The sequence below is a fragment of the Esox lucius genome, chromosome 22, assembly GCF_011004845.1.
Source record: "Esox lucius isolate fEsoLuc1 chromosome 22, fEsoLuc1.pri, whole genome shotgun sequence".
Classification (NCBI taxonomy): Eukaryota; Metazoa; Chordata; class Actinopteri; order Esociformes; family Esocidae; genus Esox; species Esox lucius.
In genome coordinates, this window is record NC_047590.1 from 18,916,969 (window position 1) to 18,941,190 (window position 24,222).

Genomic DNA, 24,222 nt, shown 5'->3' on the forward strand with positions numbered 1-24,222 from the left:
CCTATTCGTGTTTTGTGTTTGCTGAAGTATTCGTTTATTAAAACTTTTCTTTGAGCACTTGCATCCTGAGCCTGCAGCGTCATTTGTTACAGAGTACTCAACCTCTAACATGGATGCAGCCAAAGAAGTTCATCTACCCACGATCCTGCGTTAACAAGGACGGCTGTTGGAACGCCACCAGAGTCAGATGGATCAGTTGGCCCAAGCCATGGATCTACTCATGAGGACCCAACTCTACCCCATCTGGTGAACCCCGAGCTGAACCACAGGACGATTGGTTCCAGAGACCACCCTGGACCGTCAAGAACGGGTAGTCCGGTTAGCTCTACTGGAGAGGTGCAATGGCTCCCCAGAGACTTGAAGGTTTTTTTTTTTGCAGTGCTCCATATACCTTACCCAGGAGGGTTGCGTCGTACCCCTCTGAATCAGAAGGAAATACCACAGTGATGGTTGTGGTGGATAGGTTTTCTAAAGCTCGTCGGTTTATACCCGTGCCAGGCTGGCCAACACCTCCGCAAACAGTAGTCTGCTGATAGAAAAGACGCCAAAGTTTGCAATTATTGAGTGCAGGTGTTTCAGCCACAACCATTTCTCACAGGTGCTTAAAATCCAGCACAAAACAATGAAATCTCCAAAGAGAAACATTGGTTGTGCAATGGGTCGTACTGAAGAGCTCAGTGACTTTAAATGTGACACTATCATAGGATGCCACCTTTGTCACTTTGTGAAATTTCTGCCCTACTAGATCTGCCACAGTCAAGTGCTATAATTGTGAAGTGGAAGCATCTAGGAGCAACAACAGCATGGCCACCAAGTGGTAAACCACACAAACACACAAAGCAGGGCGCCAAGTGCTGAAGCATGTAAAAATCACCTATTATCTGTTGCATCACTCACCACAGAGTTCCAAATTGCCTCTGGGAGCAACATCAACACAAGAACTTTGTGTCTGGAGCTTCACGAAATGGATTTCCATGGCATAGCAGTTCTATGCAAGCCTCACATTCGTGCTTGTCCAACATCAGTGCTTGACCTCACAAATGCCCTTTTGGCTGAATGGGCCCAAATTCCCAGAGAGAAACTCCACAATCTTATGAGAAGCCTTTCCAGATGAGTGGCGGTCGTTATTGGTGCAAGGAGGGGGTTCAGCTCCATACTAATGCCCATGGTTTTGGAACGGGATGTCCAACAAGCTCATATGGGTGTCTACATGCTTTTGGCCGTATTGTGTATTTACTTAACAAATGACTACATTTGATGTGTAAAAGTACATAATTTCAGTAATATTAAATAATAGAGCAATAAGAATGTTGGACAATACAAGAAATACCATATGTGACAGAAATACACTGGGACATAGCATCTACAGGGGATATAAAAAGTCTACACACCCCTGTTAAAATGCCAGGTTTTTGTGATGTAAAAGAACGAGACAAAGATAAATCATGTCAGAACGTTTTCCACTTTTAATGTAACCTATTTTTCTTTTTTTTTGCGGGAGTAAGGAACCGGGCACAGGCAGAAGGTAGTCGATGTTGACTTTTTTAATTAAACAAACACAGAGCACAACCAAAATGACGAAAGAAAAGGGCTGACTTAAGCAGCAAAATGAATGCACTCATGGGTTATATCTGAAACATATAGCTGACGACAACATCGAACAATGATCCACAAATGTGGGGAGGGACCTGGTAGGAACCTGGTGTGAATGATGAAGGACATGACACGAAACAAGTCCGGGATGCGTTCATATGTGACAGGAACTGAGGGTGCACGGAACGGTGGCGCTGCTGCTCACCATACCGTGACAATAGGAGCTGTTGGTTTGAAGGAAAGTTGATTGAACAAGACCAATAATCATTTGTTTTAACTTCTTAATTAGTTAATATAGATATATAAATTAGAATGAGGGTTAAATGTACCAGGGTTGGTTCTATTTCCTGACTGGTGAATCCTCCTCACTACTCCCTCTTTCCTTCTCAACCGCCACATTGGACCTGGATGAGAAAATAAGTATGTATTTTGTTATGAAACTTTGCTGAGCTGCACAAAAATCTGATGTTCTCTTTATAGTATACACACGTTTCTTGCAGTTCGAAAGGATCTCTACTTTCATCAACATCTTGTAGTCTTGTTTCATGTCTGTATAGAGAAAGAAACAATAGTCATCTGAAACCAAACACCATAAGATTAACTTCAATATAAAATAAATAGAAGCAAAAACATATCCTGACAACACAATATTACCTGCTAGTTTGATTTCTCTTATGCAGCCACCAAGTTATGCTGCAGATTAAAGCAATGAGAACCACTGAACCCATCACTGAACCAACCACTGTCCCTGGTAATAGAGAAGATGACAACTGTACAATTCAGAAATAAAAGGAGAAAAGTCTATGTACAGTACAGAGATGAATTTGGGTCACTGGAATAAATGCATACCACGACCGCATATCCGACCATCAGTGACTGGAGGCAGAGATTTACCAAGACCTCAAGAAGACAAAAACAATAAATCAGCATGAGATGTTCCTGGTTGATATAATGAATCCATCAAGGAAAAACCTTTCTCACCAGTTAAGGAGGTTGGAATATTTACAGAACCCTCCTTGATGATGTAGCCAGACGATGCCAAACACCTAACCATGGTGTCATTGTCAGGTAGACTGGGAACTGCCAGTGTGGAAGTTATGGTGACAGTAACAGTTCCATTGGGATGGGTGACAGTAGTAAGATTTTCCAAAGCCAAATGTGCTGTTTCATGCCAGGCCACTATTGGAGCAGGTTGTCCCGTGGCAGAGCAGGAGACAGTTAACCCAGAGAAGAGGGGATGAGTGTAATTGGTTTGTGTCACTAGGATTGTAGGTCCATACAGCTCTGTAGAACAGAAATCATGATTCACAGTGAGCACATATCAGCAATAGATTAAATAGATTTAAAATCCTAAACAGGTTTAAGGGAAACTTAAATTCTTAGTCTTAAATTAATTATTATATTTTACCATTAACTTGAAGGCAGGTCCTTCCACTGATAGCTCCATCTGGGTAAGTATTAAACAGACACTTATAGCAGCTCTCATCTTTTCTGGATACTCCTCTGATGACTATAGAGCAGTTCTGCAGTCCCTCATTTAGAAACATCACTTTCCTATTAAAAGGTGGGTTTACTTTTGGACCAAAACGTTTGTTGTAGGAGGCCACATTTTCAGTCCCTCCTGGTGTCTCTTTTTGCCAGGTGACTTGCAGGACATCTTTGGGTTCCATGAGTCTGCAGCTGAACTGAACATCTCCTCCCAGGGATACTATGACTACCTGCTGTGTTTCTACCAGCTGAGAGAGACCTGCATGAAGACAGTGACACAGGTGTGATTTTAGGATGAAAAGACACTCTAGGATCAGTCCAGAACCCCCAGTGTCGATGTAGAAGTGAGTGATGTGAGTCAATGTGTTGCAGGTCATCATGGGCTGAATGGGAGATCACAACACAATTCAAACAGAGTGAGAACTACTTTGGATTTATATACTTGTGTTTATCTGCTTTGTTACTGTCATATTACAAATTGGATCACTGCAGTAACATTACTTACTTTAATATCTCTCACAGAAAAATCACATTTGTATGAATCTTTAGGACACAATGATTGCTTGACATATGGGTCTAGTACTAAGAATGATCTGAAGTGTACAGAAGGAAGCGATGAACAAAAGAATCGGTCAACTGCCCTTTTCAGAATGTGTTGAATAGGTACAGCAATAACCTACAGAATGTATGGCCATCAGTTTCACTAAACAGACAAGGCTGTTTCTCATTCCTCCAACTATGTTCACTGATCACAGTAATCTAATAATAATAAAAATGTATTAAACTTCTGTAGCACTTTTCATTACAGAAAACAATCACAAAGTGCTAAAACGAATACGATAGATTAGGTCTTGACTTTCTGACAGAGCTGAAGGTTTTCAGCAGTTAGAAGGACCATCAAGAGGAACATGGCTTGAGCAGAGTGAGGACCAATACACTCACCTAAAGGATTATTAGGAACAGCATATTAATACTGTTTGACCCCCTTTCGCCTTCAGAACTGCCTTAATTCTATGTGGCATTGATTCAACAAGGTGCTGAAAGCATTCTTTAGAAATGTTGGCCCATATTGATAGGATAGCATCTTGTAGTTGATGGAGATTTGTGGGATGCACATCCAGGGCACGAAGCTCCCGTTCCACCACATCCCAAATATGCTCTATCGGGTTGAGATCTGGTGACTGTGGGGGCCATTTCAGTACAGTGAACTCGTCATGTTCAAAAAACCAATTTGAAATTATTCGAGCTTTGTGACATGGTGCATTATCCTGCTGGAAGTAGCCATCATGGGTACATGGTGGTCATAAAGGGATGGACATGGTCAGAAACAATGCTCAGGTATTTAAACGATGCCCAATTGGCACTAAGGGGCCTAAAGTGTGCCAAGAAAACATCCCCCACACCATTACACCACCACCACCAGCCTGCACAGTGATAACAAGGCATGGTGGATCCATGTTCTCATTCTGTTTACGCCAAATTCTGACACTACCATTTGAATGTCTCAACAGAAATCGAGATTCATCAGGCCAGGCAACATTCTTCCAGTCTTCAACTATCCAATTTTGGTGAGCTTGTGCAAATTGTAGCCTCTTTTTCCTATTTGTAGTGGAGATGAGTGGTACCCAGTGGGGTCTTCTGCTGTTGTAGCCCATCTGCCTCAAGGTTGTGCATGTTTGTGGCTTCACAAATGCTTTGCTGCATACCTCGGTGGTAACGAGTGGTTATTTCAGTCAAAGATGCTCTTCTATCAGCTTGAATCAGTCGGCCCATTCTTCTCTGGCCTCTAGCATCAACAAGGCATTTTCGCCCACAGGACTGCCGCATATCATTTTTCCCTTTTCACACCATTCTTTGTAAACCCTAAAAATGGTTGTGCGTGAAAATCCCAGTAACTGAACAGATTGTGAAATACTCAGACCGGCCCGTCTGGCACCAACAACCATGCTACACTCAAAATTGCTTAAATCCCCTTTCTTTCCCATTCTGACCTTCAGTTTGGAGTTCAGGAAATTGTCTTGACCAGGACCACACCCCTAAATTTATTGAAGCAACTGCCATGTGATTAGATAATTTAATTAATGAGAAATTGAACAGGTGTTCCTAATAATCCTTTAGGTGAGTGTATGTTCAATGAGGGTTCAGTGTGTTCAACCAGCAGATCCTCTGGAGGTAGGCAGGCGGCAGCCCAGCTTACCCAGCTCATGGTGTCATCAGCACCTTGCCATCTCTACCATCTATATAGTTTATACATGCATTTCACAACAATAACACATTTCTCTATACATTACAGCACAATGTGTTTCAGTACCTACCAAATTCACATTTTAGCTACAGTGAGGGATTTTTTTTTTAACCCCTGCTGATTTTTTACATTTGCCCACTGATGAAAGAAATTTTTAGTCTATCATTTTAATGGTAGGTTTATTCGAACAGTGAAAAACAAAATAAAACACGTAATAAATTGATTTGCATTTTATTGAGTGAAATAAGTATGTCACCCTTCTCAATCAGAAAGATTTCTGGCTCCCAGGTGTCTTTCATACAAGTAACAAACAGATTCAGAGTACACTCTTAAAGGGAGTGCTCCTAATCTCAGCTTGTTACCTGTATAAAACACACTTGTCCACAGAAGCTATCAATAAATCAGATTCTGAACTCTCCACCATGGCCAAGACCAACACAAAAGAACTTTGAATCTCCCTCGGTCTGGAGCTTCTGTGGAAGGAGCTGAAGGTTCGAGTTGCCAAACATCAGCCTCGAAACCTTAATGACTTGCAGAAGATCTGCAAAGAGGAGTGGGACAAAATCCCTCCTGAGATGTGTGCAAACCTGGTGGCCAACTACAAGAAACGTCTGACCTCTGTGATTGCCAAAAAGGGTTTTGCCACCAAGTACTAAGGCATGTTTTGCAGAGCGGTCGAACATTTATTTCATTATAATGCAAATCAATTTATAAAATTTTTTACATGCGTTTTTCAGGATTTTTTTTTGGTTATTCTGTCTCTCACTGTTCAAATAAACCTACCATTAAAATGATAGACTGATCATTTCTTTGTCAGTGGGTAAATGTACAAAATCAGCAGGGGTTTAAATATTTTTTTTCTTCACTGTATATGCTATACTTAGACTAAACATATATACTTGAAAAAAGATTAAATTATGAATGAGTGATAAGGGTGAATCTGGTAAACCTTTTCGAATGCTACTGAGTGGACAGGCAGGAAGAATTAGCGCAGAAAGAATCAGTGATCTGCGTGATAATTTAATATCTAATAATCTGACTCCATATTGTTTTATTAACATACGCAAACCTCAATGACCATGATATGCTGGAAGTTCTTAGCAAAGGTAGCTAATCTTTTGACCCAAACCAAACATTTAAAAGATTGTATGTTTCATGGCCTACGTTATCCTCAATGGCCCTTATCAATCAAGTCCAGAAGACAAAGGATGGTGTTGCACCTCAGAACTCCGTGACGAACAGTCTGGTCACTTCGATTTACATATGTAAATAAGCTTATATCAGTTATCATAAGCGCCCATAAGGTGTACTTCATTTAACACAAACCATACACTAAAATGGTGTGTGTTCCGGGGTCTAAAAGAAAGTAAATTATGCCCAACGACTCAGTGATGACTCTAAAGTACATATGTTCCTAGGCATAACCAAACTGCTTTGTGAATTTCAGGACTCAGGGACTCCAAGTCTGGTCGCTGAGACTTACTTATTTGTGTATAATTACCAGTAGCCCTATGAATTGTGTATGGAGATGAACGAGGAATGCCGTAGTAATATATATTCCAAAATAACACAATTGATTCCAATCAAGTAATATAGTTACAATTCAAAACATAGTTACATACCAACACGATTCAAGGTCCTCCCAACTAGCCTAACGGTCTACCAATTATACCATAAGTACTTCAAGTCACTATGGCACAAAGGTGTGCTAGGGGCTTCTGTTAAAGATAGACTCCCAGAACTAGGTCAAACTTTTATCCCACCCAGAGAGGCTGATTCCTGACAACGAATTCTGACAACGGAACAATGTAATATACTGTAACAATGTAATATACTGTAACAATGTAATATACTGTAACAATGTAATATACTGTAACAATGTAATATACTGTACACCTATTTAGGAAAAGTCATGGAAGGAGGAGGGCGGGCTTTCAAAACTCAAACGCCAGTTGTAGTATTAAAACTGGCCCTAACCTGACACCCTGGAGCTTGGCTCTGCCTCCTGGCTTCCTATTGTGTTCACATAATGGAGACAAATATGACACATCAACACAGTCTGTACACATCCACATGCACATCAGTAGTGTTATGAAAGATGTGTTTTGGAAGGATTGTGAATGTGCCGTGTTGTCTGGTGTCTCAGCTCAGTGGGACATCCTAATCTCACACCAATGGGCCCATTTGCTTCCTGAAAGGTGGGGGCCAAGGTAGCCCCATCCGCTCAGACCAACCAGGTGTGAGGATGGACAAATCAACAAATAAATATGCTAATCAAATAAATATGACTTTTGTTGGATTAACCTCACCGATGTTTGGTCTTTGTGTCCCATAAAAGGAATAAACTCTCCAATAGGTTTCTGTAGAAGATTTTGTAAATGTTACATGTTACTGTTTTTGTTACTTTTCATATCAAATGTAATCTTACATTTGTGATTCATATTATATCAGTGAAATTAGTACCTCAAGTCTCTGGATGTTGTGGGGCTGTCTTGGCTGACACGCCTGTGCAACATCGCGTGGCAGTCGGGGACAGTGCCTCTGGGATGGCAGACCGGGGTGGTGGTCCCTCTTTTTAAGAAGGGGGACCGGAGGGTGTGTTCCAACTATAGGGGGATCACACTTCTCAGCCTCCCCGGGAAAGTCTATGCCAGGGTTCTGGAGAGGAGAATACGGCCGATAGTAGAACCTTGGATTCAGGAGGAACAGTGTGATTTTCGTCCAGGCCGTGGAACACTGGACCAGCTCTATACCATCTACAGGGTGATGGAGGGTTCATGGGAGTTTGCCCAACCAATCCACATGTGTTTTGTGGATTTGGAGAAGGCATTCGACTGTGTCCCTCGTGGCATCCTGTGGAGGGTGCTTCGGGAATATGGGGTCCTAGGTCCCTTGCTAAGGGCTGTCAGTTCCCTGTACGACCGAAGCAGGAGCTTGGTCCGCATTGCCGGCAGTAAGTCAGACTTGTTCCCTGTGCATGTTGGACTCCGGCAGGGCTGCCCTTTGTCACTGGTTCTGTTCGTAATTTTTATGGACAGAATTTCTAGGCGCAGCCAGGGGCCGGAGGGTGTCAGGTTTGGGGACCACACGATTTCGTCTCTGCTCTTTGCGGAGGATGTTGTCGTGTTGGCCCCTTCAAACCAGGACCTTCAGCATGCACTTGGACGGTTTGCAGCCGAGTGTGAAGCGGTGGGGATGAAAATCAGTACCTCCAAATCCGAGGCCATGGTCCTCAGTCGGAAAAGGGTGGCTTGCCCACTTCAGGTTGGTGGAGAGTGCCTGCCTCAAGTGGAGGAGTTTAAGTATCTAGGGGTCCTGTTCACGAGTGAGGGAAAGAAGGAATGGGAGATTGACAGACGGATCGGTGCAGCTTCTGCAGTAAAGCGGTTGATGTATCGGTCTGTCGATTTACCGGTCAATCTACGTTCCTACTCTCACCTATGGTCATGAGCTTTGGGTCATGACCGAAAGGACAAGATCCCGGATACAGGCGGCCGAAATGAGCTTTCTCCGCAGGGTGGCTGGGCGATCCCTTAGAGATAGGGTGAGAAGCTCGGTCACCCGGGAGGAGTTCAGAGTAGAGCCGCTGCTCCTCCACATCGAGAGGGGTCAGCTGAGGTGGCTTGGGCATCTGTTTCGGATGCCTCCGGAACGCCTTCCTGGGAAGGTGTTCCGGTCCCGTCCCACCGGGAGGAGACCCCGGCGAAGACCTAGGACACGCTGGAGGGACTATGTCTCCCGGCTGGCCTGGGAACGCCTCGGTGTCCCCCCGGAAGAGCTGGAGGAAGTGTCTGGGGAGAGGGAAGTCTGGGCATCCCTGCTTAGACTGCTGCCCCCGCGACCCGGCCCCGGATAAGCGGAAGAAGATGATGATGATGATGATGATTATATCAGTGAAATGTATTAATTCTGTGTCTTAGAATACACTTATCTAGACAATAAACAAACCAGCTATATAACAGTTCAGTCATAAGAACATTCTGTGAGAGGATACATCTTGATGATTCATCAGTTAGGATAGTTGGACTTGACTTGAGAATCACAAGACTTGTATTGAGTAGCCACTCTTGTCAACTAGGGATGTATTTCAATCTTTACTTCCTGACAACATACTGTAAGACAGAGTGATCTACACAAGATAGGGTAATTAAAGCATGACATTTTAACCTGTATGGAGACTCTACAGAAGCATCTGTATAGTATTGACAGTTCAGTGGTGGCATGTGATCAGTCACACAGTGTGGAGGTTAGGCAGGTATGGATGAGATGAATTAGGTCAGATAGGCCCTAAGCCAAGACTAGACACACCCATAGTCAGTACAGAAGTCAGGGGGAGGATGTAAATGAGGATCCAGACATTTCAGATTTGTTCCGTTCTCTAATCATTAGGGTAATGATATCAACAGGGTCATGTTACAGAGTACTGTTTTGTTGCAGTCTACATCCTAATGAGTAAACTGTTTAAGGATTGATACCAAGGATTGATTTGGTATGAAGAGGATGGATTGTTAAGGACATTTTTGAACTAAAGTGCATTTGAGAAATGTCTGCTTTTCTATTGTCTGGTATGTAACTATTTTCTTTGATTGTGACATAAAATGTCTGTATAAATATCAGCATCACTAGGTACTCTGATCATCTTTTTATCTGCCTAAACCAAGAAGGGTATCAGTCCTTTGTTCCTTAGGAATGTGGCCCTTGGGTCAGTTGGGCTTCTTTAGGTAAACACAACAGTAAACATTATGGCAGGAAGGATAAGGTGGGGGGACAGCCCACCCTTTGGGTAAAACATATGTGACATAAGACAGATGTGCAGCAACTTACCACACCCCTTTTACCTGTAATAAATACGGACTGTTCATGTATCTACTTCAGAGATACCTCAGATGATTATTCTGTAAGCGTTTGACGCGTCTCTTTATTTGCAAATAAACTGTTAATTAATCCAAGAGAATTTTTATCTCTGTACTTCCTCCTTTAAGAGTTCTGATCGATGGAATTACCATCACAGAGATAACTTGGAGTTGGTTCATGTTTCATTACAAAATTATTCCTAAACTGTATTTGGTTGTCATACACTTTTGTCTTGCACTGAGGTTTTACATGTCATATGTTGCTGAACACTTTATGCGTAACAACTGTTATACAAGCTGTACTCTCACTACTTTACATTGTAGCAAAGTGTCATTTCTTCAGTGTTGTCACATGAAAAGATATAATCAAATATTTGCATAAATGTGAGGGGTGTACTCAATTTTGTGAGATACTATAGATTACTACGGCATTCCTCGCTCATCTTCATTCGCAAGCTCGTAGAGCTACTGGTAATTACACACACATAAGTTAGTCTAAGCGACCAGACTTGGTATCCCTGAGTCCTGGATTTTCTAAGCTGGTCTGGTTAGGCCCAGGAACACATGTCATTGACCAGTCATCCCTGAGTCGTGGGCATCGTAACTTTCTTTTAGCTGTATCGTTCATGTTAAACAACCTACACTTTATGGGCGCTTATGATAACTGATATAGGCACACACGCATAGGTAAATCGTAGGTAAATCGAAGTGACCAGACTGATCTGAGTTCCAAGTTGCTACACCATCCTTACCTTTATTCCCCCATACTACATGTCCACATCCAATTTCAGTGATCTCTTTTCACCGATTAGCAGCACAAAAGCAAGTCATACATTTCAGTATTGTTCAATGTAAGTCAAATATGCCTTTTAAATACAAGGGAAGCATGTCATTTTCTACAGTAAGGTGATGTATTATGTTGAGGACTGACTACCTTGTATCCTGACAATCACCGTCCACAAACATATCAGCATCAGCCAAGTCAGAGCAGAGACACACATCTTAGTCTACAGGAGTGGCACCAAGTCTCACGTTGGATTATTCATCCAGGTTTCTGTAAGAAATAACCCAACATTTATAACTTATTACAATTACTTATAAACGTATTACAATTTAGGCTCTTTTACAAATGGCCTAAAACCACTTTCTGTAAGTTCTGGGATCCTTGTTGGCCTTGTCAAAATTAGGAGACCACTGCACCTTTTTCCTTTCCTTTTTTTTCCGAAAAAGCTGAAAAGTAAAGTTTTTTGAGCGTCAATTTGCAGTGGTCTCTCAATTTTAACCCTCAGAGTTGATGGTTTCAGAGCAGGTGGTAACAATTACTTCAGTCAACTATGAGTTAAGTTAAGCCTGAGTAAAGCAAGTGCACAAGGAGATAAAAAGCCCTCATCAATGGAATGCAAATAACATGATTCATCATGGCAACAGGAGAAAAAGGTCTTGGATCCTATACTTCTTCCCAGTGGAGTCAGAAAGATTAATCAATGCACATGCACAATATGGTTTCGCCTCAGGAGAGGGAAACAGTGCCCTACCAACGCTGTTTACAGTAGAGGTGGGCAGCTGTTGACCTCAACTGGGGATGTCGTCGGGCGGTGGAAGGAGTACTTCGAGGATCTCCTCAATCCCGCCGTCACGTCTTCCATTGAGGAAGCAGAGGATGAGGGCTCAGAGGTGGACTCGTCCATCACCCGGGCTGAAGTCACAGAGGTGGTTAAGAAACTCCTCGGTGGCAAGGCACCGGGGGTGGATGAGATCCGCCCTGAGTACCTCAAGTCTCTGGATGTTGTGGGGCTGTCTTGGCTGACACGCCTGTGCAACATCGCGTGGCAGTTGGGGACAGGGCCTCTGGGATGGCAGACCGGGGTGGTGGTCCCTCTTTTTAAGAAGGGGGACCGGAGGGTGTGTTCCAACTATAGGGGGATCACACTTCTCAGCCTCCCCGGGAAAGTCTATGCCAGGGATCTGGAGAGGAGAATACGGCTGATAGTAGAACCTCGGATTCAGGAGGAACAGTGTGGTTTTTGTCCAGGCCGTGGAACACTGGACCAGCTCTATACTCTCTACAGGGTGATGGAGGGTTCATGGGAGTTTGCCCAACCAATCCACATGTGTTTTGTGGATTTGGAGAAGGCATTCGACTGTGTCCCTCGCGGCATCCTGTGGAGAGTGCTTCGGGAATATGGGGTCCTGGGTCCTTTGCTAAGGGCTGTCAGGTCCCTGTACGACCGAAGCAGGAGCTTGGTCCGCATTGCCGGCAGTAAGTCAGACTTGTTCCCTGTGCATGTTGGACTCCGGCAGGGCTGCCCTTTGTCACTGGTTCTGTTCGTAATTTTTATGGACAGAATTTCTAGGCGCAGCCAGGGGCCGGAGGGTGTCAGGTTTGGGGACCACACGATTTCGTCTCTGCTCTTTGCGGATGATGTTGTCGTGTTGGCCCCTTCAAGCCAGAACCTTCAGCATGCACTTGGACGGTTTGCAGCCGAGTGTGAAGCGGTGGGGATGAAAATCAGTACCTTCAAATCCGAGGCCATGGTCCTCAGTCGGAAAAGGGTGGCTTGCCCACTTCAGGTTGGTGGAGAGTGCCTGCCTCAAGTGGAGGAGTTTTAGTATCTAGGGGTCCTGTTCACGAGTGAGGGAAGGATGGAACGGGAGATTGACAGACGGACATCTTCTGCAGTAATGCGGTCAATGTATCGGTCTGTCGTGGTGAAGAAAGAGCTGAGCCGCATGGCGAAGCTCTCGATTTACCAGTCAATCTACGTTCCTACTCTCACCTATGGTCATGAGCTTTGGGTCATGACCGAAAGGACAAGATCCCGGATACAGGCGGCCGAAATGAGCTTTCTCCGCAGGGTGGCCGGGCGATCCTTTAGAGATAGGGTGAGAAGCTCGGTCACCCGGGAGGAGCTCAGAGTAGAGCCGCTGCTCCTCCACATCGAGAGGGGTCAGCTGAGGTGGCTTGGGCATCTGTTTCGGATGCCTCCGGAACGCCTTCCTGGGAGGAGACCCCGGGGAAGACCTAGGACACTGGAGGGACTATGTCTCCCGGCTGGCCTGGGAACGCCTCGGTGAGAGCTGGAGGAAGTGTCTGGGGAGAGGGAAGTCTGGGCATCCCTGCTTAGACTGCTGCCCCCGCGACCCGGCTCCGGATAAGCGGAAGATGATGCCATGATGCCAACATGCACAATATGAATATATTCAAGAAAAAGCAATGCAGTATCAGCAGCAAAAGAATGTGAGCTAGCGTGGCAGAGAACTGCTCACCGAGACAATGCGAAAAAAATGAAAAGTCGCATCTTGAGTCTTCCACTCATTAAACATTTATATAATGTATGTGTGTATGGTTGTAATATCAAGTTCAGAGTTTAATTATCAAATGCACCAAATAACACAGCGTCATTATGAACAGTGACATTCTTGTGACATGGCACACATCTACGTAGAAATATAGCAATAATATACATAAAAATTTTAACTAGCAGCAATTTTAAAGAGAATAGGATGGGATATATGAACAATATGGGTAGAAGTACTGAATATTATAAATATAATATTAGTGTAATATGCTTATGAATGGTACATACAAAATAATATTCTAATGTACATTAAATGTACATAGAAAGACATCAGAGCATTTGGAATGTTCATGAGTGATCAGTATGATCATGTATCATTATTGCAGGCTCAGGAGCCTTATGGCTTGAGTGAATAAAATCTAGTCTGGAAGTGTGTGTTTTTCCGATGCTCTGGTAGTGTCAACCAGACAGCAGTAGCGGTGTGAATAGATCATACCTTGGTGGCTGTAGTCTTTGAGGTTCCGTGCTTTCCTAAGGCATAATGTATGGCAGATGCCTTGCATGGAGATTAAATGGCAGCTGCAGACCTCACCACCCTCTGGAGGGACTTGCGATCCATGCGGCTGCTATATCAGGCAGTAATGCAGCCTGAGAAGATGCTCTCAGTGGTGCACCTGTAGAAGTTGATGAGAGTTTTTACAGGCATGCTGAACAACTTGAGTCTCCTCAGGAAGTATAGTTGCTTTTTGGCAGTTTTCACTCAGTTTTCACTTCAAGTCTAAAAGCTTCATACTAAATAAACTGATTAGTGCTTAAACTGATACCTGCAATTATGTGGAATTCTTTTTCTGTGTCTTTGACTTAGGAACACAACTAAAGTGTACAGAAAACGTTCCAGTGCAAGAGTCACATCTCTGACAGCCCAACAGAGACGGTTGTCTTATAATCAGCATCACCAATGTCACACAGAAAACTGCAACACAAAGAATTTGTTCCGAACTGAGAGCATTTCCACCATGCATCATAGGAACGATTTGAGGGCTGAGAATATTTTTCAGATAAATGATTGATTGTGCAGAAAAACTGTAATTCTCAAACAGATAATCATTAAGGAATGATAAAACATCCAAGTGGGGTCTGATCACTCTCTCCCGACTGAGATTTCTGCTGAGTATTTGTGCTTCTACTGGCTCTTCGAGAAAAGGACACGTCCTGTCTGATTAATTCAGATGGCAGGTTTCAGTGAAAGAATAGGACAAAGTCAGGGTTAGTTGGATAAAAACCTGCTAGCAAGCAGGTTAGCTTCACGGAGTATGTTGCCGTAGTATCTGAACTGGCTCTTTGAAACAATAAACCTAGGGTTTCCATCAACTCTGAGTCAACTAACTCTAGGTTTTCACTAAACCTGCTTTCTGAAATAACCCCCCAGCGTCTAAACGTATGTCAAACCAGGATGTCCCCAAACTGACCAATGGCGAACATCAGTGGGTGTAACTTAATATTCATTGGGTGTAAATTAATATTCAGGACCCCCCATATTAGAGGAGGGTATATCTGCAACCTGCAAGTCGGGGGCATAACATAATATGCGGGTTCCTTAATATTAAGTTATGCCCATTGACGGTTTCCATTGGTGTGGTGTTTTTGATTCAGTGCATGTGTTCATGAAGGAAGAATTACAGGGTCAATGACCAAGATTTTGGCAAGTACTTCCATATGACAACCTCTAGCTATTTATTTAGGGATAGTTAACATGTTCACTAAGAACGCTTATCTGCTAAATTCTTTTAATCTGAGATTCAAATAGCTTGCCAGTGACAGAACACAGGAAACACGACAACCCTATAGCTACGTTTAAAGATAGCTAGCTACACGACGAGATAGGCTACTTTTTAGCCAGCTCTGTTCAATTAGGGTACATTATAAGTAGCTAAAGATGCATGATGCATCTGTCAGAGGTGGGGGACTCGAGACTTGACTCGAGTCTGACTCCAGTCACAATTTTCAGGACTTGTGACTTGCTTGATTAAAGTATGAAAATGACTTGACTTGACTTTGACTTGAGAACAAGTTACTTGAGACTTGACTTGAAGTGGAAGACTCGACAATGACTTGAACTTATAATAAACAAACAGCAATTATTTTATATGTTGTGACATCAGCACCACTAATCAGCGTATGTACGCTGCACAATTCAAACCGCGCCAAACATGGCAGACAGTAACGTTAGTCGAGCTCCACAAATAGTATCGTTTGGATACAAGGACTTTGAACTGGACCGTGTGAATCATAGACTGTATATATAATGGACGACGCCCTTTCGCTCTTTTCCATTGGTGAAAAATGAAGCCACCAGTGTCCTGATACGGCGCTGACATCTTGGACTTGCGTCTGCGCAGATAGCGATCTTGGGACCAGTTCTGCGCAGTAGTTATGCGCAGTAGCGAGAAGGAAGTAAAGCCGTAAAGCCGCGAAATCAACGGCCCCACCCCTGTGCCCCGCCCTCACTCTCCCTCGCAGAATGCGCATACCGTAATCAATCGCAAGTCCAAGTACAGTACAACCTTTGCTTGTTAAACCTAGACGATATGTTATAGCCTAACTTACATCATGTTTAACCTTAATTTAGAATAGGCATAATACAAAAATAATTGGTAACTTCTAGCTAACGATCACCTGCTAGCTATTAACATGGCTATTAACGAGGCTTGTTGTCTTTTAGCTAACGTTAGCTAGCCCATTACATTTATTTACTAATTAAATAGCTTATAAATTTAACTTACCGAAAAAAATTCAAAGATCGATTGGAAATGCCAGATCGGTTAGCACAATGTACTGCAGAACAACCCATTATGTCCGTGTGAAATTATAGAAATTTAGAGATTAAATGTAAAGTTCCAATCTCCTCAGTCCTCCGAAGATTCAGTGGCTCCTCGGCTCAGATAGCTGTCAATCACAGCTGTGAATCACGACGTCACACCACCGTTTTTAGAGCATTAAATAACTAACTAAAAACAAACTTATTTTAAAAACAAACTCTTGAATTTACATTAGGGTGATACAAACTACAGTAAATGACAGAAACCAGCTTCGGAAAAAATATATTTGAAGGGTAATTTAATTGTTTAGTTGGTCTCGCGTCCCATTGAATAACATGGGGAGGGCGGGATTTATGACCTATACTGGGACCACTCACCAGGGGGCGATCGAGACGTTTTGGCTTCACTTTTCAGGGCTTGTGCGGCACGCTTGGTGTGAATAAAAAAAGATTTGCCAGATGCAAAATATGCAATAACGTCAAATTTCATTCGTTATTTTAAGAACCACAAGGAAAGGTAAGAAAGTAATCTCTTTATATTCAGTTTCACCAAGATCTATAACGAATAAGTTACTAATGTAATGAATTAATCTTTTGTTTGTCATAATTTGGCATTGGTTGCATATTATGTATTTTTTTTTTTCTTGTTAGAAATGTAACCATTATCATTACTGAATACGTCTGGTAAATAGATGTAAGGGAATTTGACTATAACAGTGGCATAGCCTGAATTTTAATGTTGATGGGCATCTTAAAATGAGCGGGCATTTATATTATTACACGTAGGCTACAATGTCTGTATTAAATGTGGGCATTTTCAAGTGTTTGTGGACTGCGTGTGGAAACTAAAAAGCATTGTGCTTACACCATAACAGTTAACTTTACTGCATGAAAGGCTAACATGGAGGCGCCGATGTGATTACTAGCACCTAAACATTTCGAAGAGTTATTTTTTTTAATTACATATTAGGCAGTTTTTCAGTCACAATAATTAGTTTATTAGGTTGGTATTATTAGCCCTTATTACATGGATTGGCTGAATTCCAGTGCAGAATGCGTGTTATTTCTTGAAAACAGACCGTTGCCATGAAAAACAGCGCGTTGCTATGGACGCAGCAGGATTCCAACCAGAGACGGAACGGACTATTTTCTTTAGAGGAAGCAATACAATCGTTTTTATATCAATAAATTCCTTTTGAAATCAATATTTTGTGTCAAATTATAGATTTATTTGGTAGGTAGCCATGTAATAAGCGGGATAAGGTATAGCGAGGCGGTTGTTATAGTGAATACAACCCCTTCAGGCTGATTCAAGATCCCTCCGCTTCGTCCCCCCAAAAGATTGTACCGCGGAGGAGAAAAATATTTGATTTTGAAATCGAGCTTCGCACCAAGCGACAGTGTGTGTGTGTGTGTTCATCTCTTTAGTACTGTGACTTCACTTGAAACTTATAAGGACTCGACTTGACTTGCTTAGGGTGAACCCTTGACTAGACTTGCTTGATTTATCTGAACTGTGACTTGAGACTTGACTTGAGACTTGATGGTTAAGACTTGAGACTTGCTTGGACTTGACCATGTGTGACTTGTCCCCATCTCTGGCATCTGTCACTATAGGCAAGCAGGCAAGATACATTTATTTTCATATACACTATGTTGTCATTATTTAGAAATGTAAACAAAATAATAATTTGTCATGGCCATCTTCTATGCAGTGGTTTAAAAAGTAAAAAGTAGAAGTATTTGGCTGTGTTCATCAGTTTTGGGAAGTTGCTAAGGATGAACTAAATTACGTAAACAGAGTTCATAACTAACCAATGACCTTAATTGATCATTTACATTCTTCCTTTTTATTTATTATATATATATTTTTTATTACTCCTTTTACCTGGTTACTTAGATCTTAATTAGATACTTCCCTAAAGTGGTGAACACAGTGGAACCCAGTTGAGTACTTTGTACTTTGAACACCTCTACTTCCATGTGATTGTTTTTATATTTGCGTTGATGCGTTGTTGACCTGGGGGATGCTGTTGCCTGGGTATATGCCAACATGGGCCTCTTCTGAGACCAGGTACAAGTCCTCACCCCTGAAAGATGAGGAAATAGAGGGTGCTGTGCAGATGCTCAGAGAGGCCTCAACTCTAGTGGAAGAACAAGAAGCACTCTCCCCATTCCTGTTTTTGTTTAATAATTTTGAAGACACTGAAACAATCATGGATTAAATAGACAAAAGAGGACTTAGTGATAATTTTGAGCTTCTCTGTTAATTATTGTTGATGAGGATACCTATTACCTGTCTTTAAACCATCAGTTAATGCTGGTTTCCACACAACAAAAATTACAAGGTTTCAGTTTGAAATCTAGTTTGACAAGACAAAGAGACAAGAAACTTCAATTTGTTTAGCAAGAGTAAACTGGACAGTGTTTTGGAAGTGTTCACCCGGCCATACAACATGATAGGATGAAACCAAAGCCTACAGAATCTGGGCAAAGCTGAATACACAGTACATAAAGATAAACAGTTAAGTTTTGTCAGTGTTGGAATGTAATGTTTTGAATATTTGATCGAGTGATTAAATGTTTAATTGTCTAACTGGCATATTTCATTTTGTATTTCTAGGTTATGCCATTAACTTCATGCTTTTGGACTACATTAATTTACTTTTAGTAATATCTGTGGTGCTGTTTTGGACCTGTTCTACTTGTAATTTATGCTATTGAATCACCTTTTAGGATAAGGGTTAAATTAGACCTCAGATAATCAATTCCAAGACACGTAACACTTATATTTCTCCCAACAATGTTTTAAGTCCATAACCACATCATTAATCTAGAATAAAAATGTGCTTGTTTCAGGCACCCCCGGAAAACATTTAAAACAATTTTTAGAGGCACTTCAGTCTTCAAATTATTATATTTCAGTTGTATGTTATCAAACAATTTTAATCCTGAAACAAAATACAATTAAATGATATTGGAAAAAAACATGTAATTTTACATAGTTGGTACAAGCATAATCAGACTAGAGTGCTTTTTTAGTCAAAGGAAATACACTTGTTTTCTATGTCAGTGCTTGAACCGCTTGAACCTAGTGTTATATCTTGACAAAAGATATTGAATGAAATCATATGCACTCTGAGATAAAGTTGTAACGTTGGTTAACTCCATTAACTCCATAACTTCCATTAGCACACTCAACGTAATGACGTCATACCCATACATGACACCTAGCATCGAACTGTGTGTCAAACCAGGATGTCCCCAAACTGACCAATGGCGAACATCAGTGGGCGTAACTTAATAGTCAGGAACCCCCATATTAAGTAACTCCCCGACTTGCGGTCTGCAGATATACCTTATTGTTTTTTGGGGATTGTTTTAAAAGGTTTGGTCGCTTGTTAAGAAAATCTGAAAAGCAACTTCGTTTTTGCACATTTATGGTCGATACTTTCCCTAAATGCATTGATTGATAGTCTGCTCACAGCCTCACAATAATATACACTCACCTAAAGGATTGTTAGGAACACCTGTACAATTTCTCATTAATGCAATTATCCAATCAACCAATTACATGGCAGTTGCTTCAATGCATTTAGGGGTGTGGTCCTGGTCAAGACAATCTCCTGAACTCCAAACTGAATGTCAGAATGGGAAAGAAAGGTGATTTAAGCAATTTTGAGCGTGGCATGGTTGTTGGTGCCAGACGGGCCGGTCTGAGTATTTCACAATCTGCTCAGTTACTGGGATTTTCACGCACAACCATTTCTAGGGTTTACAAAGAATGGTGTGAAAAGGGAAAGACATCCAGTAAGTGGCAGTCCTGTGGGCAAAAATGCCTTGTTGATGCTAGAGGCCAGAGAAGAATGGGCCGACAGATTCAAGCTGATAGAAGAGCAACTTTGACTGAAATAACCACTCGTTACAACCGAGGTATGCAGCAAAGCAATTGTGAAGCCACAAACACGCTCAACCTTGAGGCGGATGGGCTACAACAGCAGAAGACCCCACCGGGTACCACTCATCTCCACTACAAATAGGAAAAAGAGGCTACAATTTGCATGAGCTCACCAAAATTGGACAGTTGAAGACTGGAAGAATGTTGCCTGGTCTGATGAGTCTCGATTTCTGTTGAGACATTCAGATGGTAGAGTCAGAATTTGGCGTAAACAGAATGAGAACATGGATCCATCATGCCTTGTTACCACTGTGCAGGCTGGTGGTGGTGGTGTAATGGTGTGGGGGATGTTTTCTTGGCACACTTTAGGCCCCTTAGTGCCTACAGGACATTAAGTACCATAAAGACTTGCAAGTGCGTTAGATTTGCAGAGTTGTATTTCCTGTGTTGTGCATATGTAATAAATGATCTGTATTAGCCAATTATTTGAGTACTGACTAGTTAAAAAAAAAAGAAGATGTACACTCCAGGGAGATTGATGGATTGAAGCGTAAAGAACCCGTGGCCACTACAGTAAATGTTGATCATCCTGTACCTAGTCAATAGGCACCGTTGGCAATGCAACAGTCAACAATACCCAGCAGAGCAGGCAGCTTAACCACCAACCCTTCTCTATAAGGTATGAAGGCTTACCGTGTAAGCTTAATTTACACAAAATATATGTACTCCTTTTATTATAAAGGTTGCCTTGTGGGAGAAATCAGGATGTCAGGCCAGACTTCAATTTTTCTTTCGACATGTGTGTTTGGAAGGCAGAAGAGGTGCATTGTTTTGGATTCTCCTATACCTAGAACTGTAGAGCATATGATTAGGTGAATATTAGTGAGAATGACAAGCTTGGCAAACTGAGTAAGTTGTGTATACATGTCTATGGAAGTTCTGTGCATCCCACTGCTGGTTTGCCTCTGAATCAAAGCAAGGTTGGGCCTGGTCGCTCCTGGGATGGGTGACTACATGTTGCTTTAAATTTGTTCCTCGGGGTGCTGTGATTTGGATTGGATGTTAAATGGGTGTCCAGACTTTGTGTGGTCACCATAGGTCCCATGTCACTGATTGTAAGAGAAGGGGTGTTAACCTTTAATATAATCTTATAACAGCATGGCCACCTAATCATCCTCAGGTTCCTATTGGTTTATCTTCTCTCCTTCTTCTCTAACTAGTCCCCAAGTTGATGCTCTAAATGAGAATTGGTTCCCAGGCAACTTACCTAAAGGCTAGATAAAATCAAAATCTCACCATGGCTCTATTTCTCTTAACTGCTTCTGTCCATCCCATCAGTCACCACAACTGTCTTATCGCTTGTTTTTTCAGAGCTCTGATGTTGCAGACTACCAAAGGAGAGTCAAGCCCCACTTGCAATGGTACTGGGACTGAAAGATGTTAACAAAACAAGATCTCTGCTCACATCACACAGTTATTGGGGAAAACTGGAGAGTAGACAGGCTTTTAGAGTAATTTGCTAGTTACAATTCTCCAGGTAACCTGGTGAAAAAGGTATCTGCCTTTTAGGACGGCCCTTAGTCCTGTACTATTGTACTAAGTCTTCTGGATCACAATGTTCCACCGTGGGTCCTGACTACTGAGAACACTACCGGGCTAAACATGCTCAAAGACACATGCCACTTATCCTTCTACTGATACCAAACATGCATCTGTGTATTCAAGTATTCCTTAACATTTCTTGGATACCACAGTCTCCAACAACCCACTCCCATCAGTCCTTTGTTTTTATGCTGAAATAGTTGATCCTAGGGGACAAGGGTCAGTCTGAATTCTGAGGTATTCTGATACAAGTTCATCGTTTTTTTATTTGGACCCCCAAAGTAAACAGAAAAAAAACTTCCACTGGTTGCTAGACAACGTGTCTGTTCTTAATTACTGTCTACATTACGGCCCACCTCATCATTAAGAACTGGCTTGAAAAGCATTCTTCATTAGATTATATACATTAGGACTCGTTAATGCAAACCAGACATCCTGTACATGTTGTTATTGTGTCCAGACTCTCCTTCGTTCCTTTGTCATTAATCCAAACCAGACATCCTGTACATGTTGTTATTGTGTCCAGACACTCCTCTGTTCCTGTGTCGGTTCTGAACAAGCTGCAACCACTGGCACAGCCAGAACGATGATAAATATCAAAACACTGCTACAATGATAGACCAGAACAGTCTCCTAAAATAAATACTATGGTGAATAACAAGGTCCGTGGACTCCTTAATGTCTGATCAAATAAACTAGTAGAAATAAGCATCAGACCCCTGGGTTCAGTGTTAGAGTTGAGAAAAGCCTGTTTGGACTTGCTCCATTGATTTAACCAATCTACACCCTTTCCTGTAATTATTCTGTTGACTTAATCAGGATTAATCAGGATTTTGATCATGATGAAGACAAATAGACAGTTGTTTTTTTTTTATTTGGAGGGGAGGTGTTGAACACAGATGGTACATTGACTATTCATTGAATAAATGTCCTGCCCTGACATATAACAATAGATAGCATTCTGTAGTATTATAGCCCTAAAAAAAGAATAACAATAATTCACTAATTGGATTGATTTCATAGAATTGATTTTCATAGAATCTAAAGGCCTTTCATGATTATTAAGAACTAAACAATAACTATATATCATCACAACTCTAGGTCAACCACAACATGATTAATTGTAGTATGTAGCTGAAAACACACTTACCCGTTTAGCAGTGAATGGAGTTTATGAGAATCATTTAATTCCGTCCTCCGTGGTGCCAAACCTAATGAGGTACACTGATTAGTATATCAACGTTTCAGAAGTCTTCCAACTGACTGGGTGGGATGTGTTCTGTCCTGCCGTTACAAGAGGCGTCAGATAGAAAAGAGGCTGTCAAGTCAACTGTGGAGCGGTTCAGAATATCAATGGAGCGCTGTTGCATGTAAAACATGGACAGAACTATACTACAGTCACCTGACACTAAACATGAGATAAAGGTGACCCCTGCTGGTACTATTATAAACTCGCTGATGATCTGGATTAAAGTGAATAATGAATAATTTTAGCAGCATTTTCAGATGTATGGTACTAAAATGTACAACATATTCATATTCTTTTACAGCATTTAAGGGAATTCTCAGCCAATCAGGACTCATGGTTCTAAACACCCAGTTATAATAATGAATAAGAGCGTAATTAATTCAAGTAATGGATAATCATTAGCAATGTTCTTCAACAAAGTCCAATATTGTACACACACATTGAATTCACACTCCAGACTTGATTGAGAAGTCGCGTGACACAAGTTTGGGAATCAGAGCTGGGGTAAATTCGAAATTTTCAAACAATGAATTTGAATTGAAATGCAATTGGCAAAACCTCATAGGAAGCAAGAGTAGTTAGTGTAGGGTATATTGAGTCAGAATGGTGATTTATGGCCCTGGGGGGCGGGCCTTCCATATTGATGTGACAGGTGGGCGGGACATCCGGTTTGCATGGGTGGGACTTCCTGTATGACGTATGTTAGGGTGGGACTTCCGGTATGACGTATGATAGGGTGGGACTTCCTGTATGACGTATGTTAGGGTGGGACTTCAGGAGTGACGTATGCATGTCTGGTGACTTTGTGATTTATGATTACATTGATGTGTCAGTGTTTGATGTTTTACAACGCCTGATAAGCAAACCAGACTAGTGTCATAACAGGTGGGCTATGTTTGATGATTAACAAATGGGGTTTAGGGTTCCGGAATGTTAAATTCCCAGGCAGTAAATAAGTGTTGTGTCAGCGGTAAGGTGTTTGGTGTTAAACAAAAGGAGGCCAGGGTTCCAATGCCTTGTGGTACAGATGTAAACTTCCATGTTTTGCAATGTGGTGTTTTTCCACGAACACGGAGTTACAGGTAAGAGACATGTTTTTCTGTAAGATATAAAGAAGGGGATGGGGCGGGACTTACGAGTTCGGATAGTTTTCAGCCCAATATTCATTTTAACAAGA

General features: G+C 41.9%; 1 protein-coding gene across 1 annotated transcript; it reads right to left on the reverse strand.

Annotated features, from left to right (window-relative positions):
• Positions 1–1,444: 1,444 nt before the first annotated feature.
• LOC105030999 (OX-2 membrane glycoprotein) lies at positions 1,445–23,145 on the reverse strand. Its single transcript, XM_020044286.3, has 10 exons — positions 22,947–23,145; positions 13,975–14,152; positions 11,114–11,233; positions 3,002–3,340; positions 2,575–2,877; positions 2,443–2,493; positions 2,248–2,341; positions 2,083–2,142; positions 1,923–1,997; positions 1,445–1,817 (listed from the first exon to the last, which is right to left on the reverse strand). Exons 3-9 carry the CDS (start codon positions 11,178–11,180, stop codon positions 1,934–1,936), a joined length of 978 nt encoding a protein of 325 aa, XP_019899845.3. The 5' UTR covers positions 11,181–11,233; positions 13,975–14,152; positions 22,947–23,145; the 3' UTR covers positions 1,445–1,817; positions 1,923–1,933.
• Between the last annotated feature and the right edge of the window lie 1,077 nt (positions 23,146–24,222).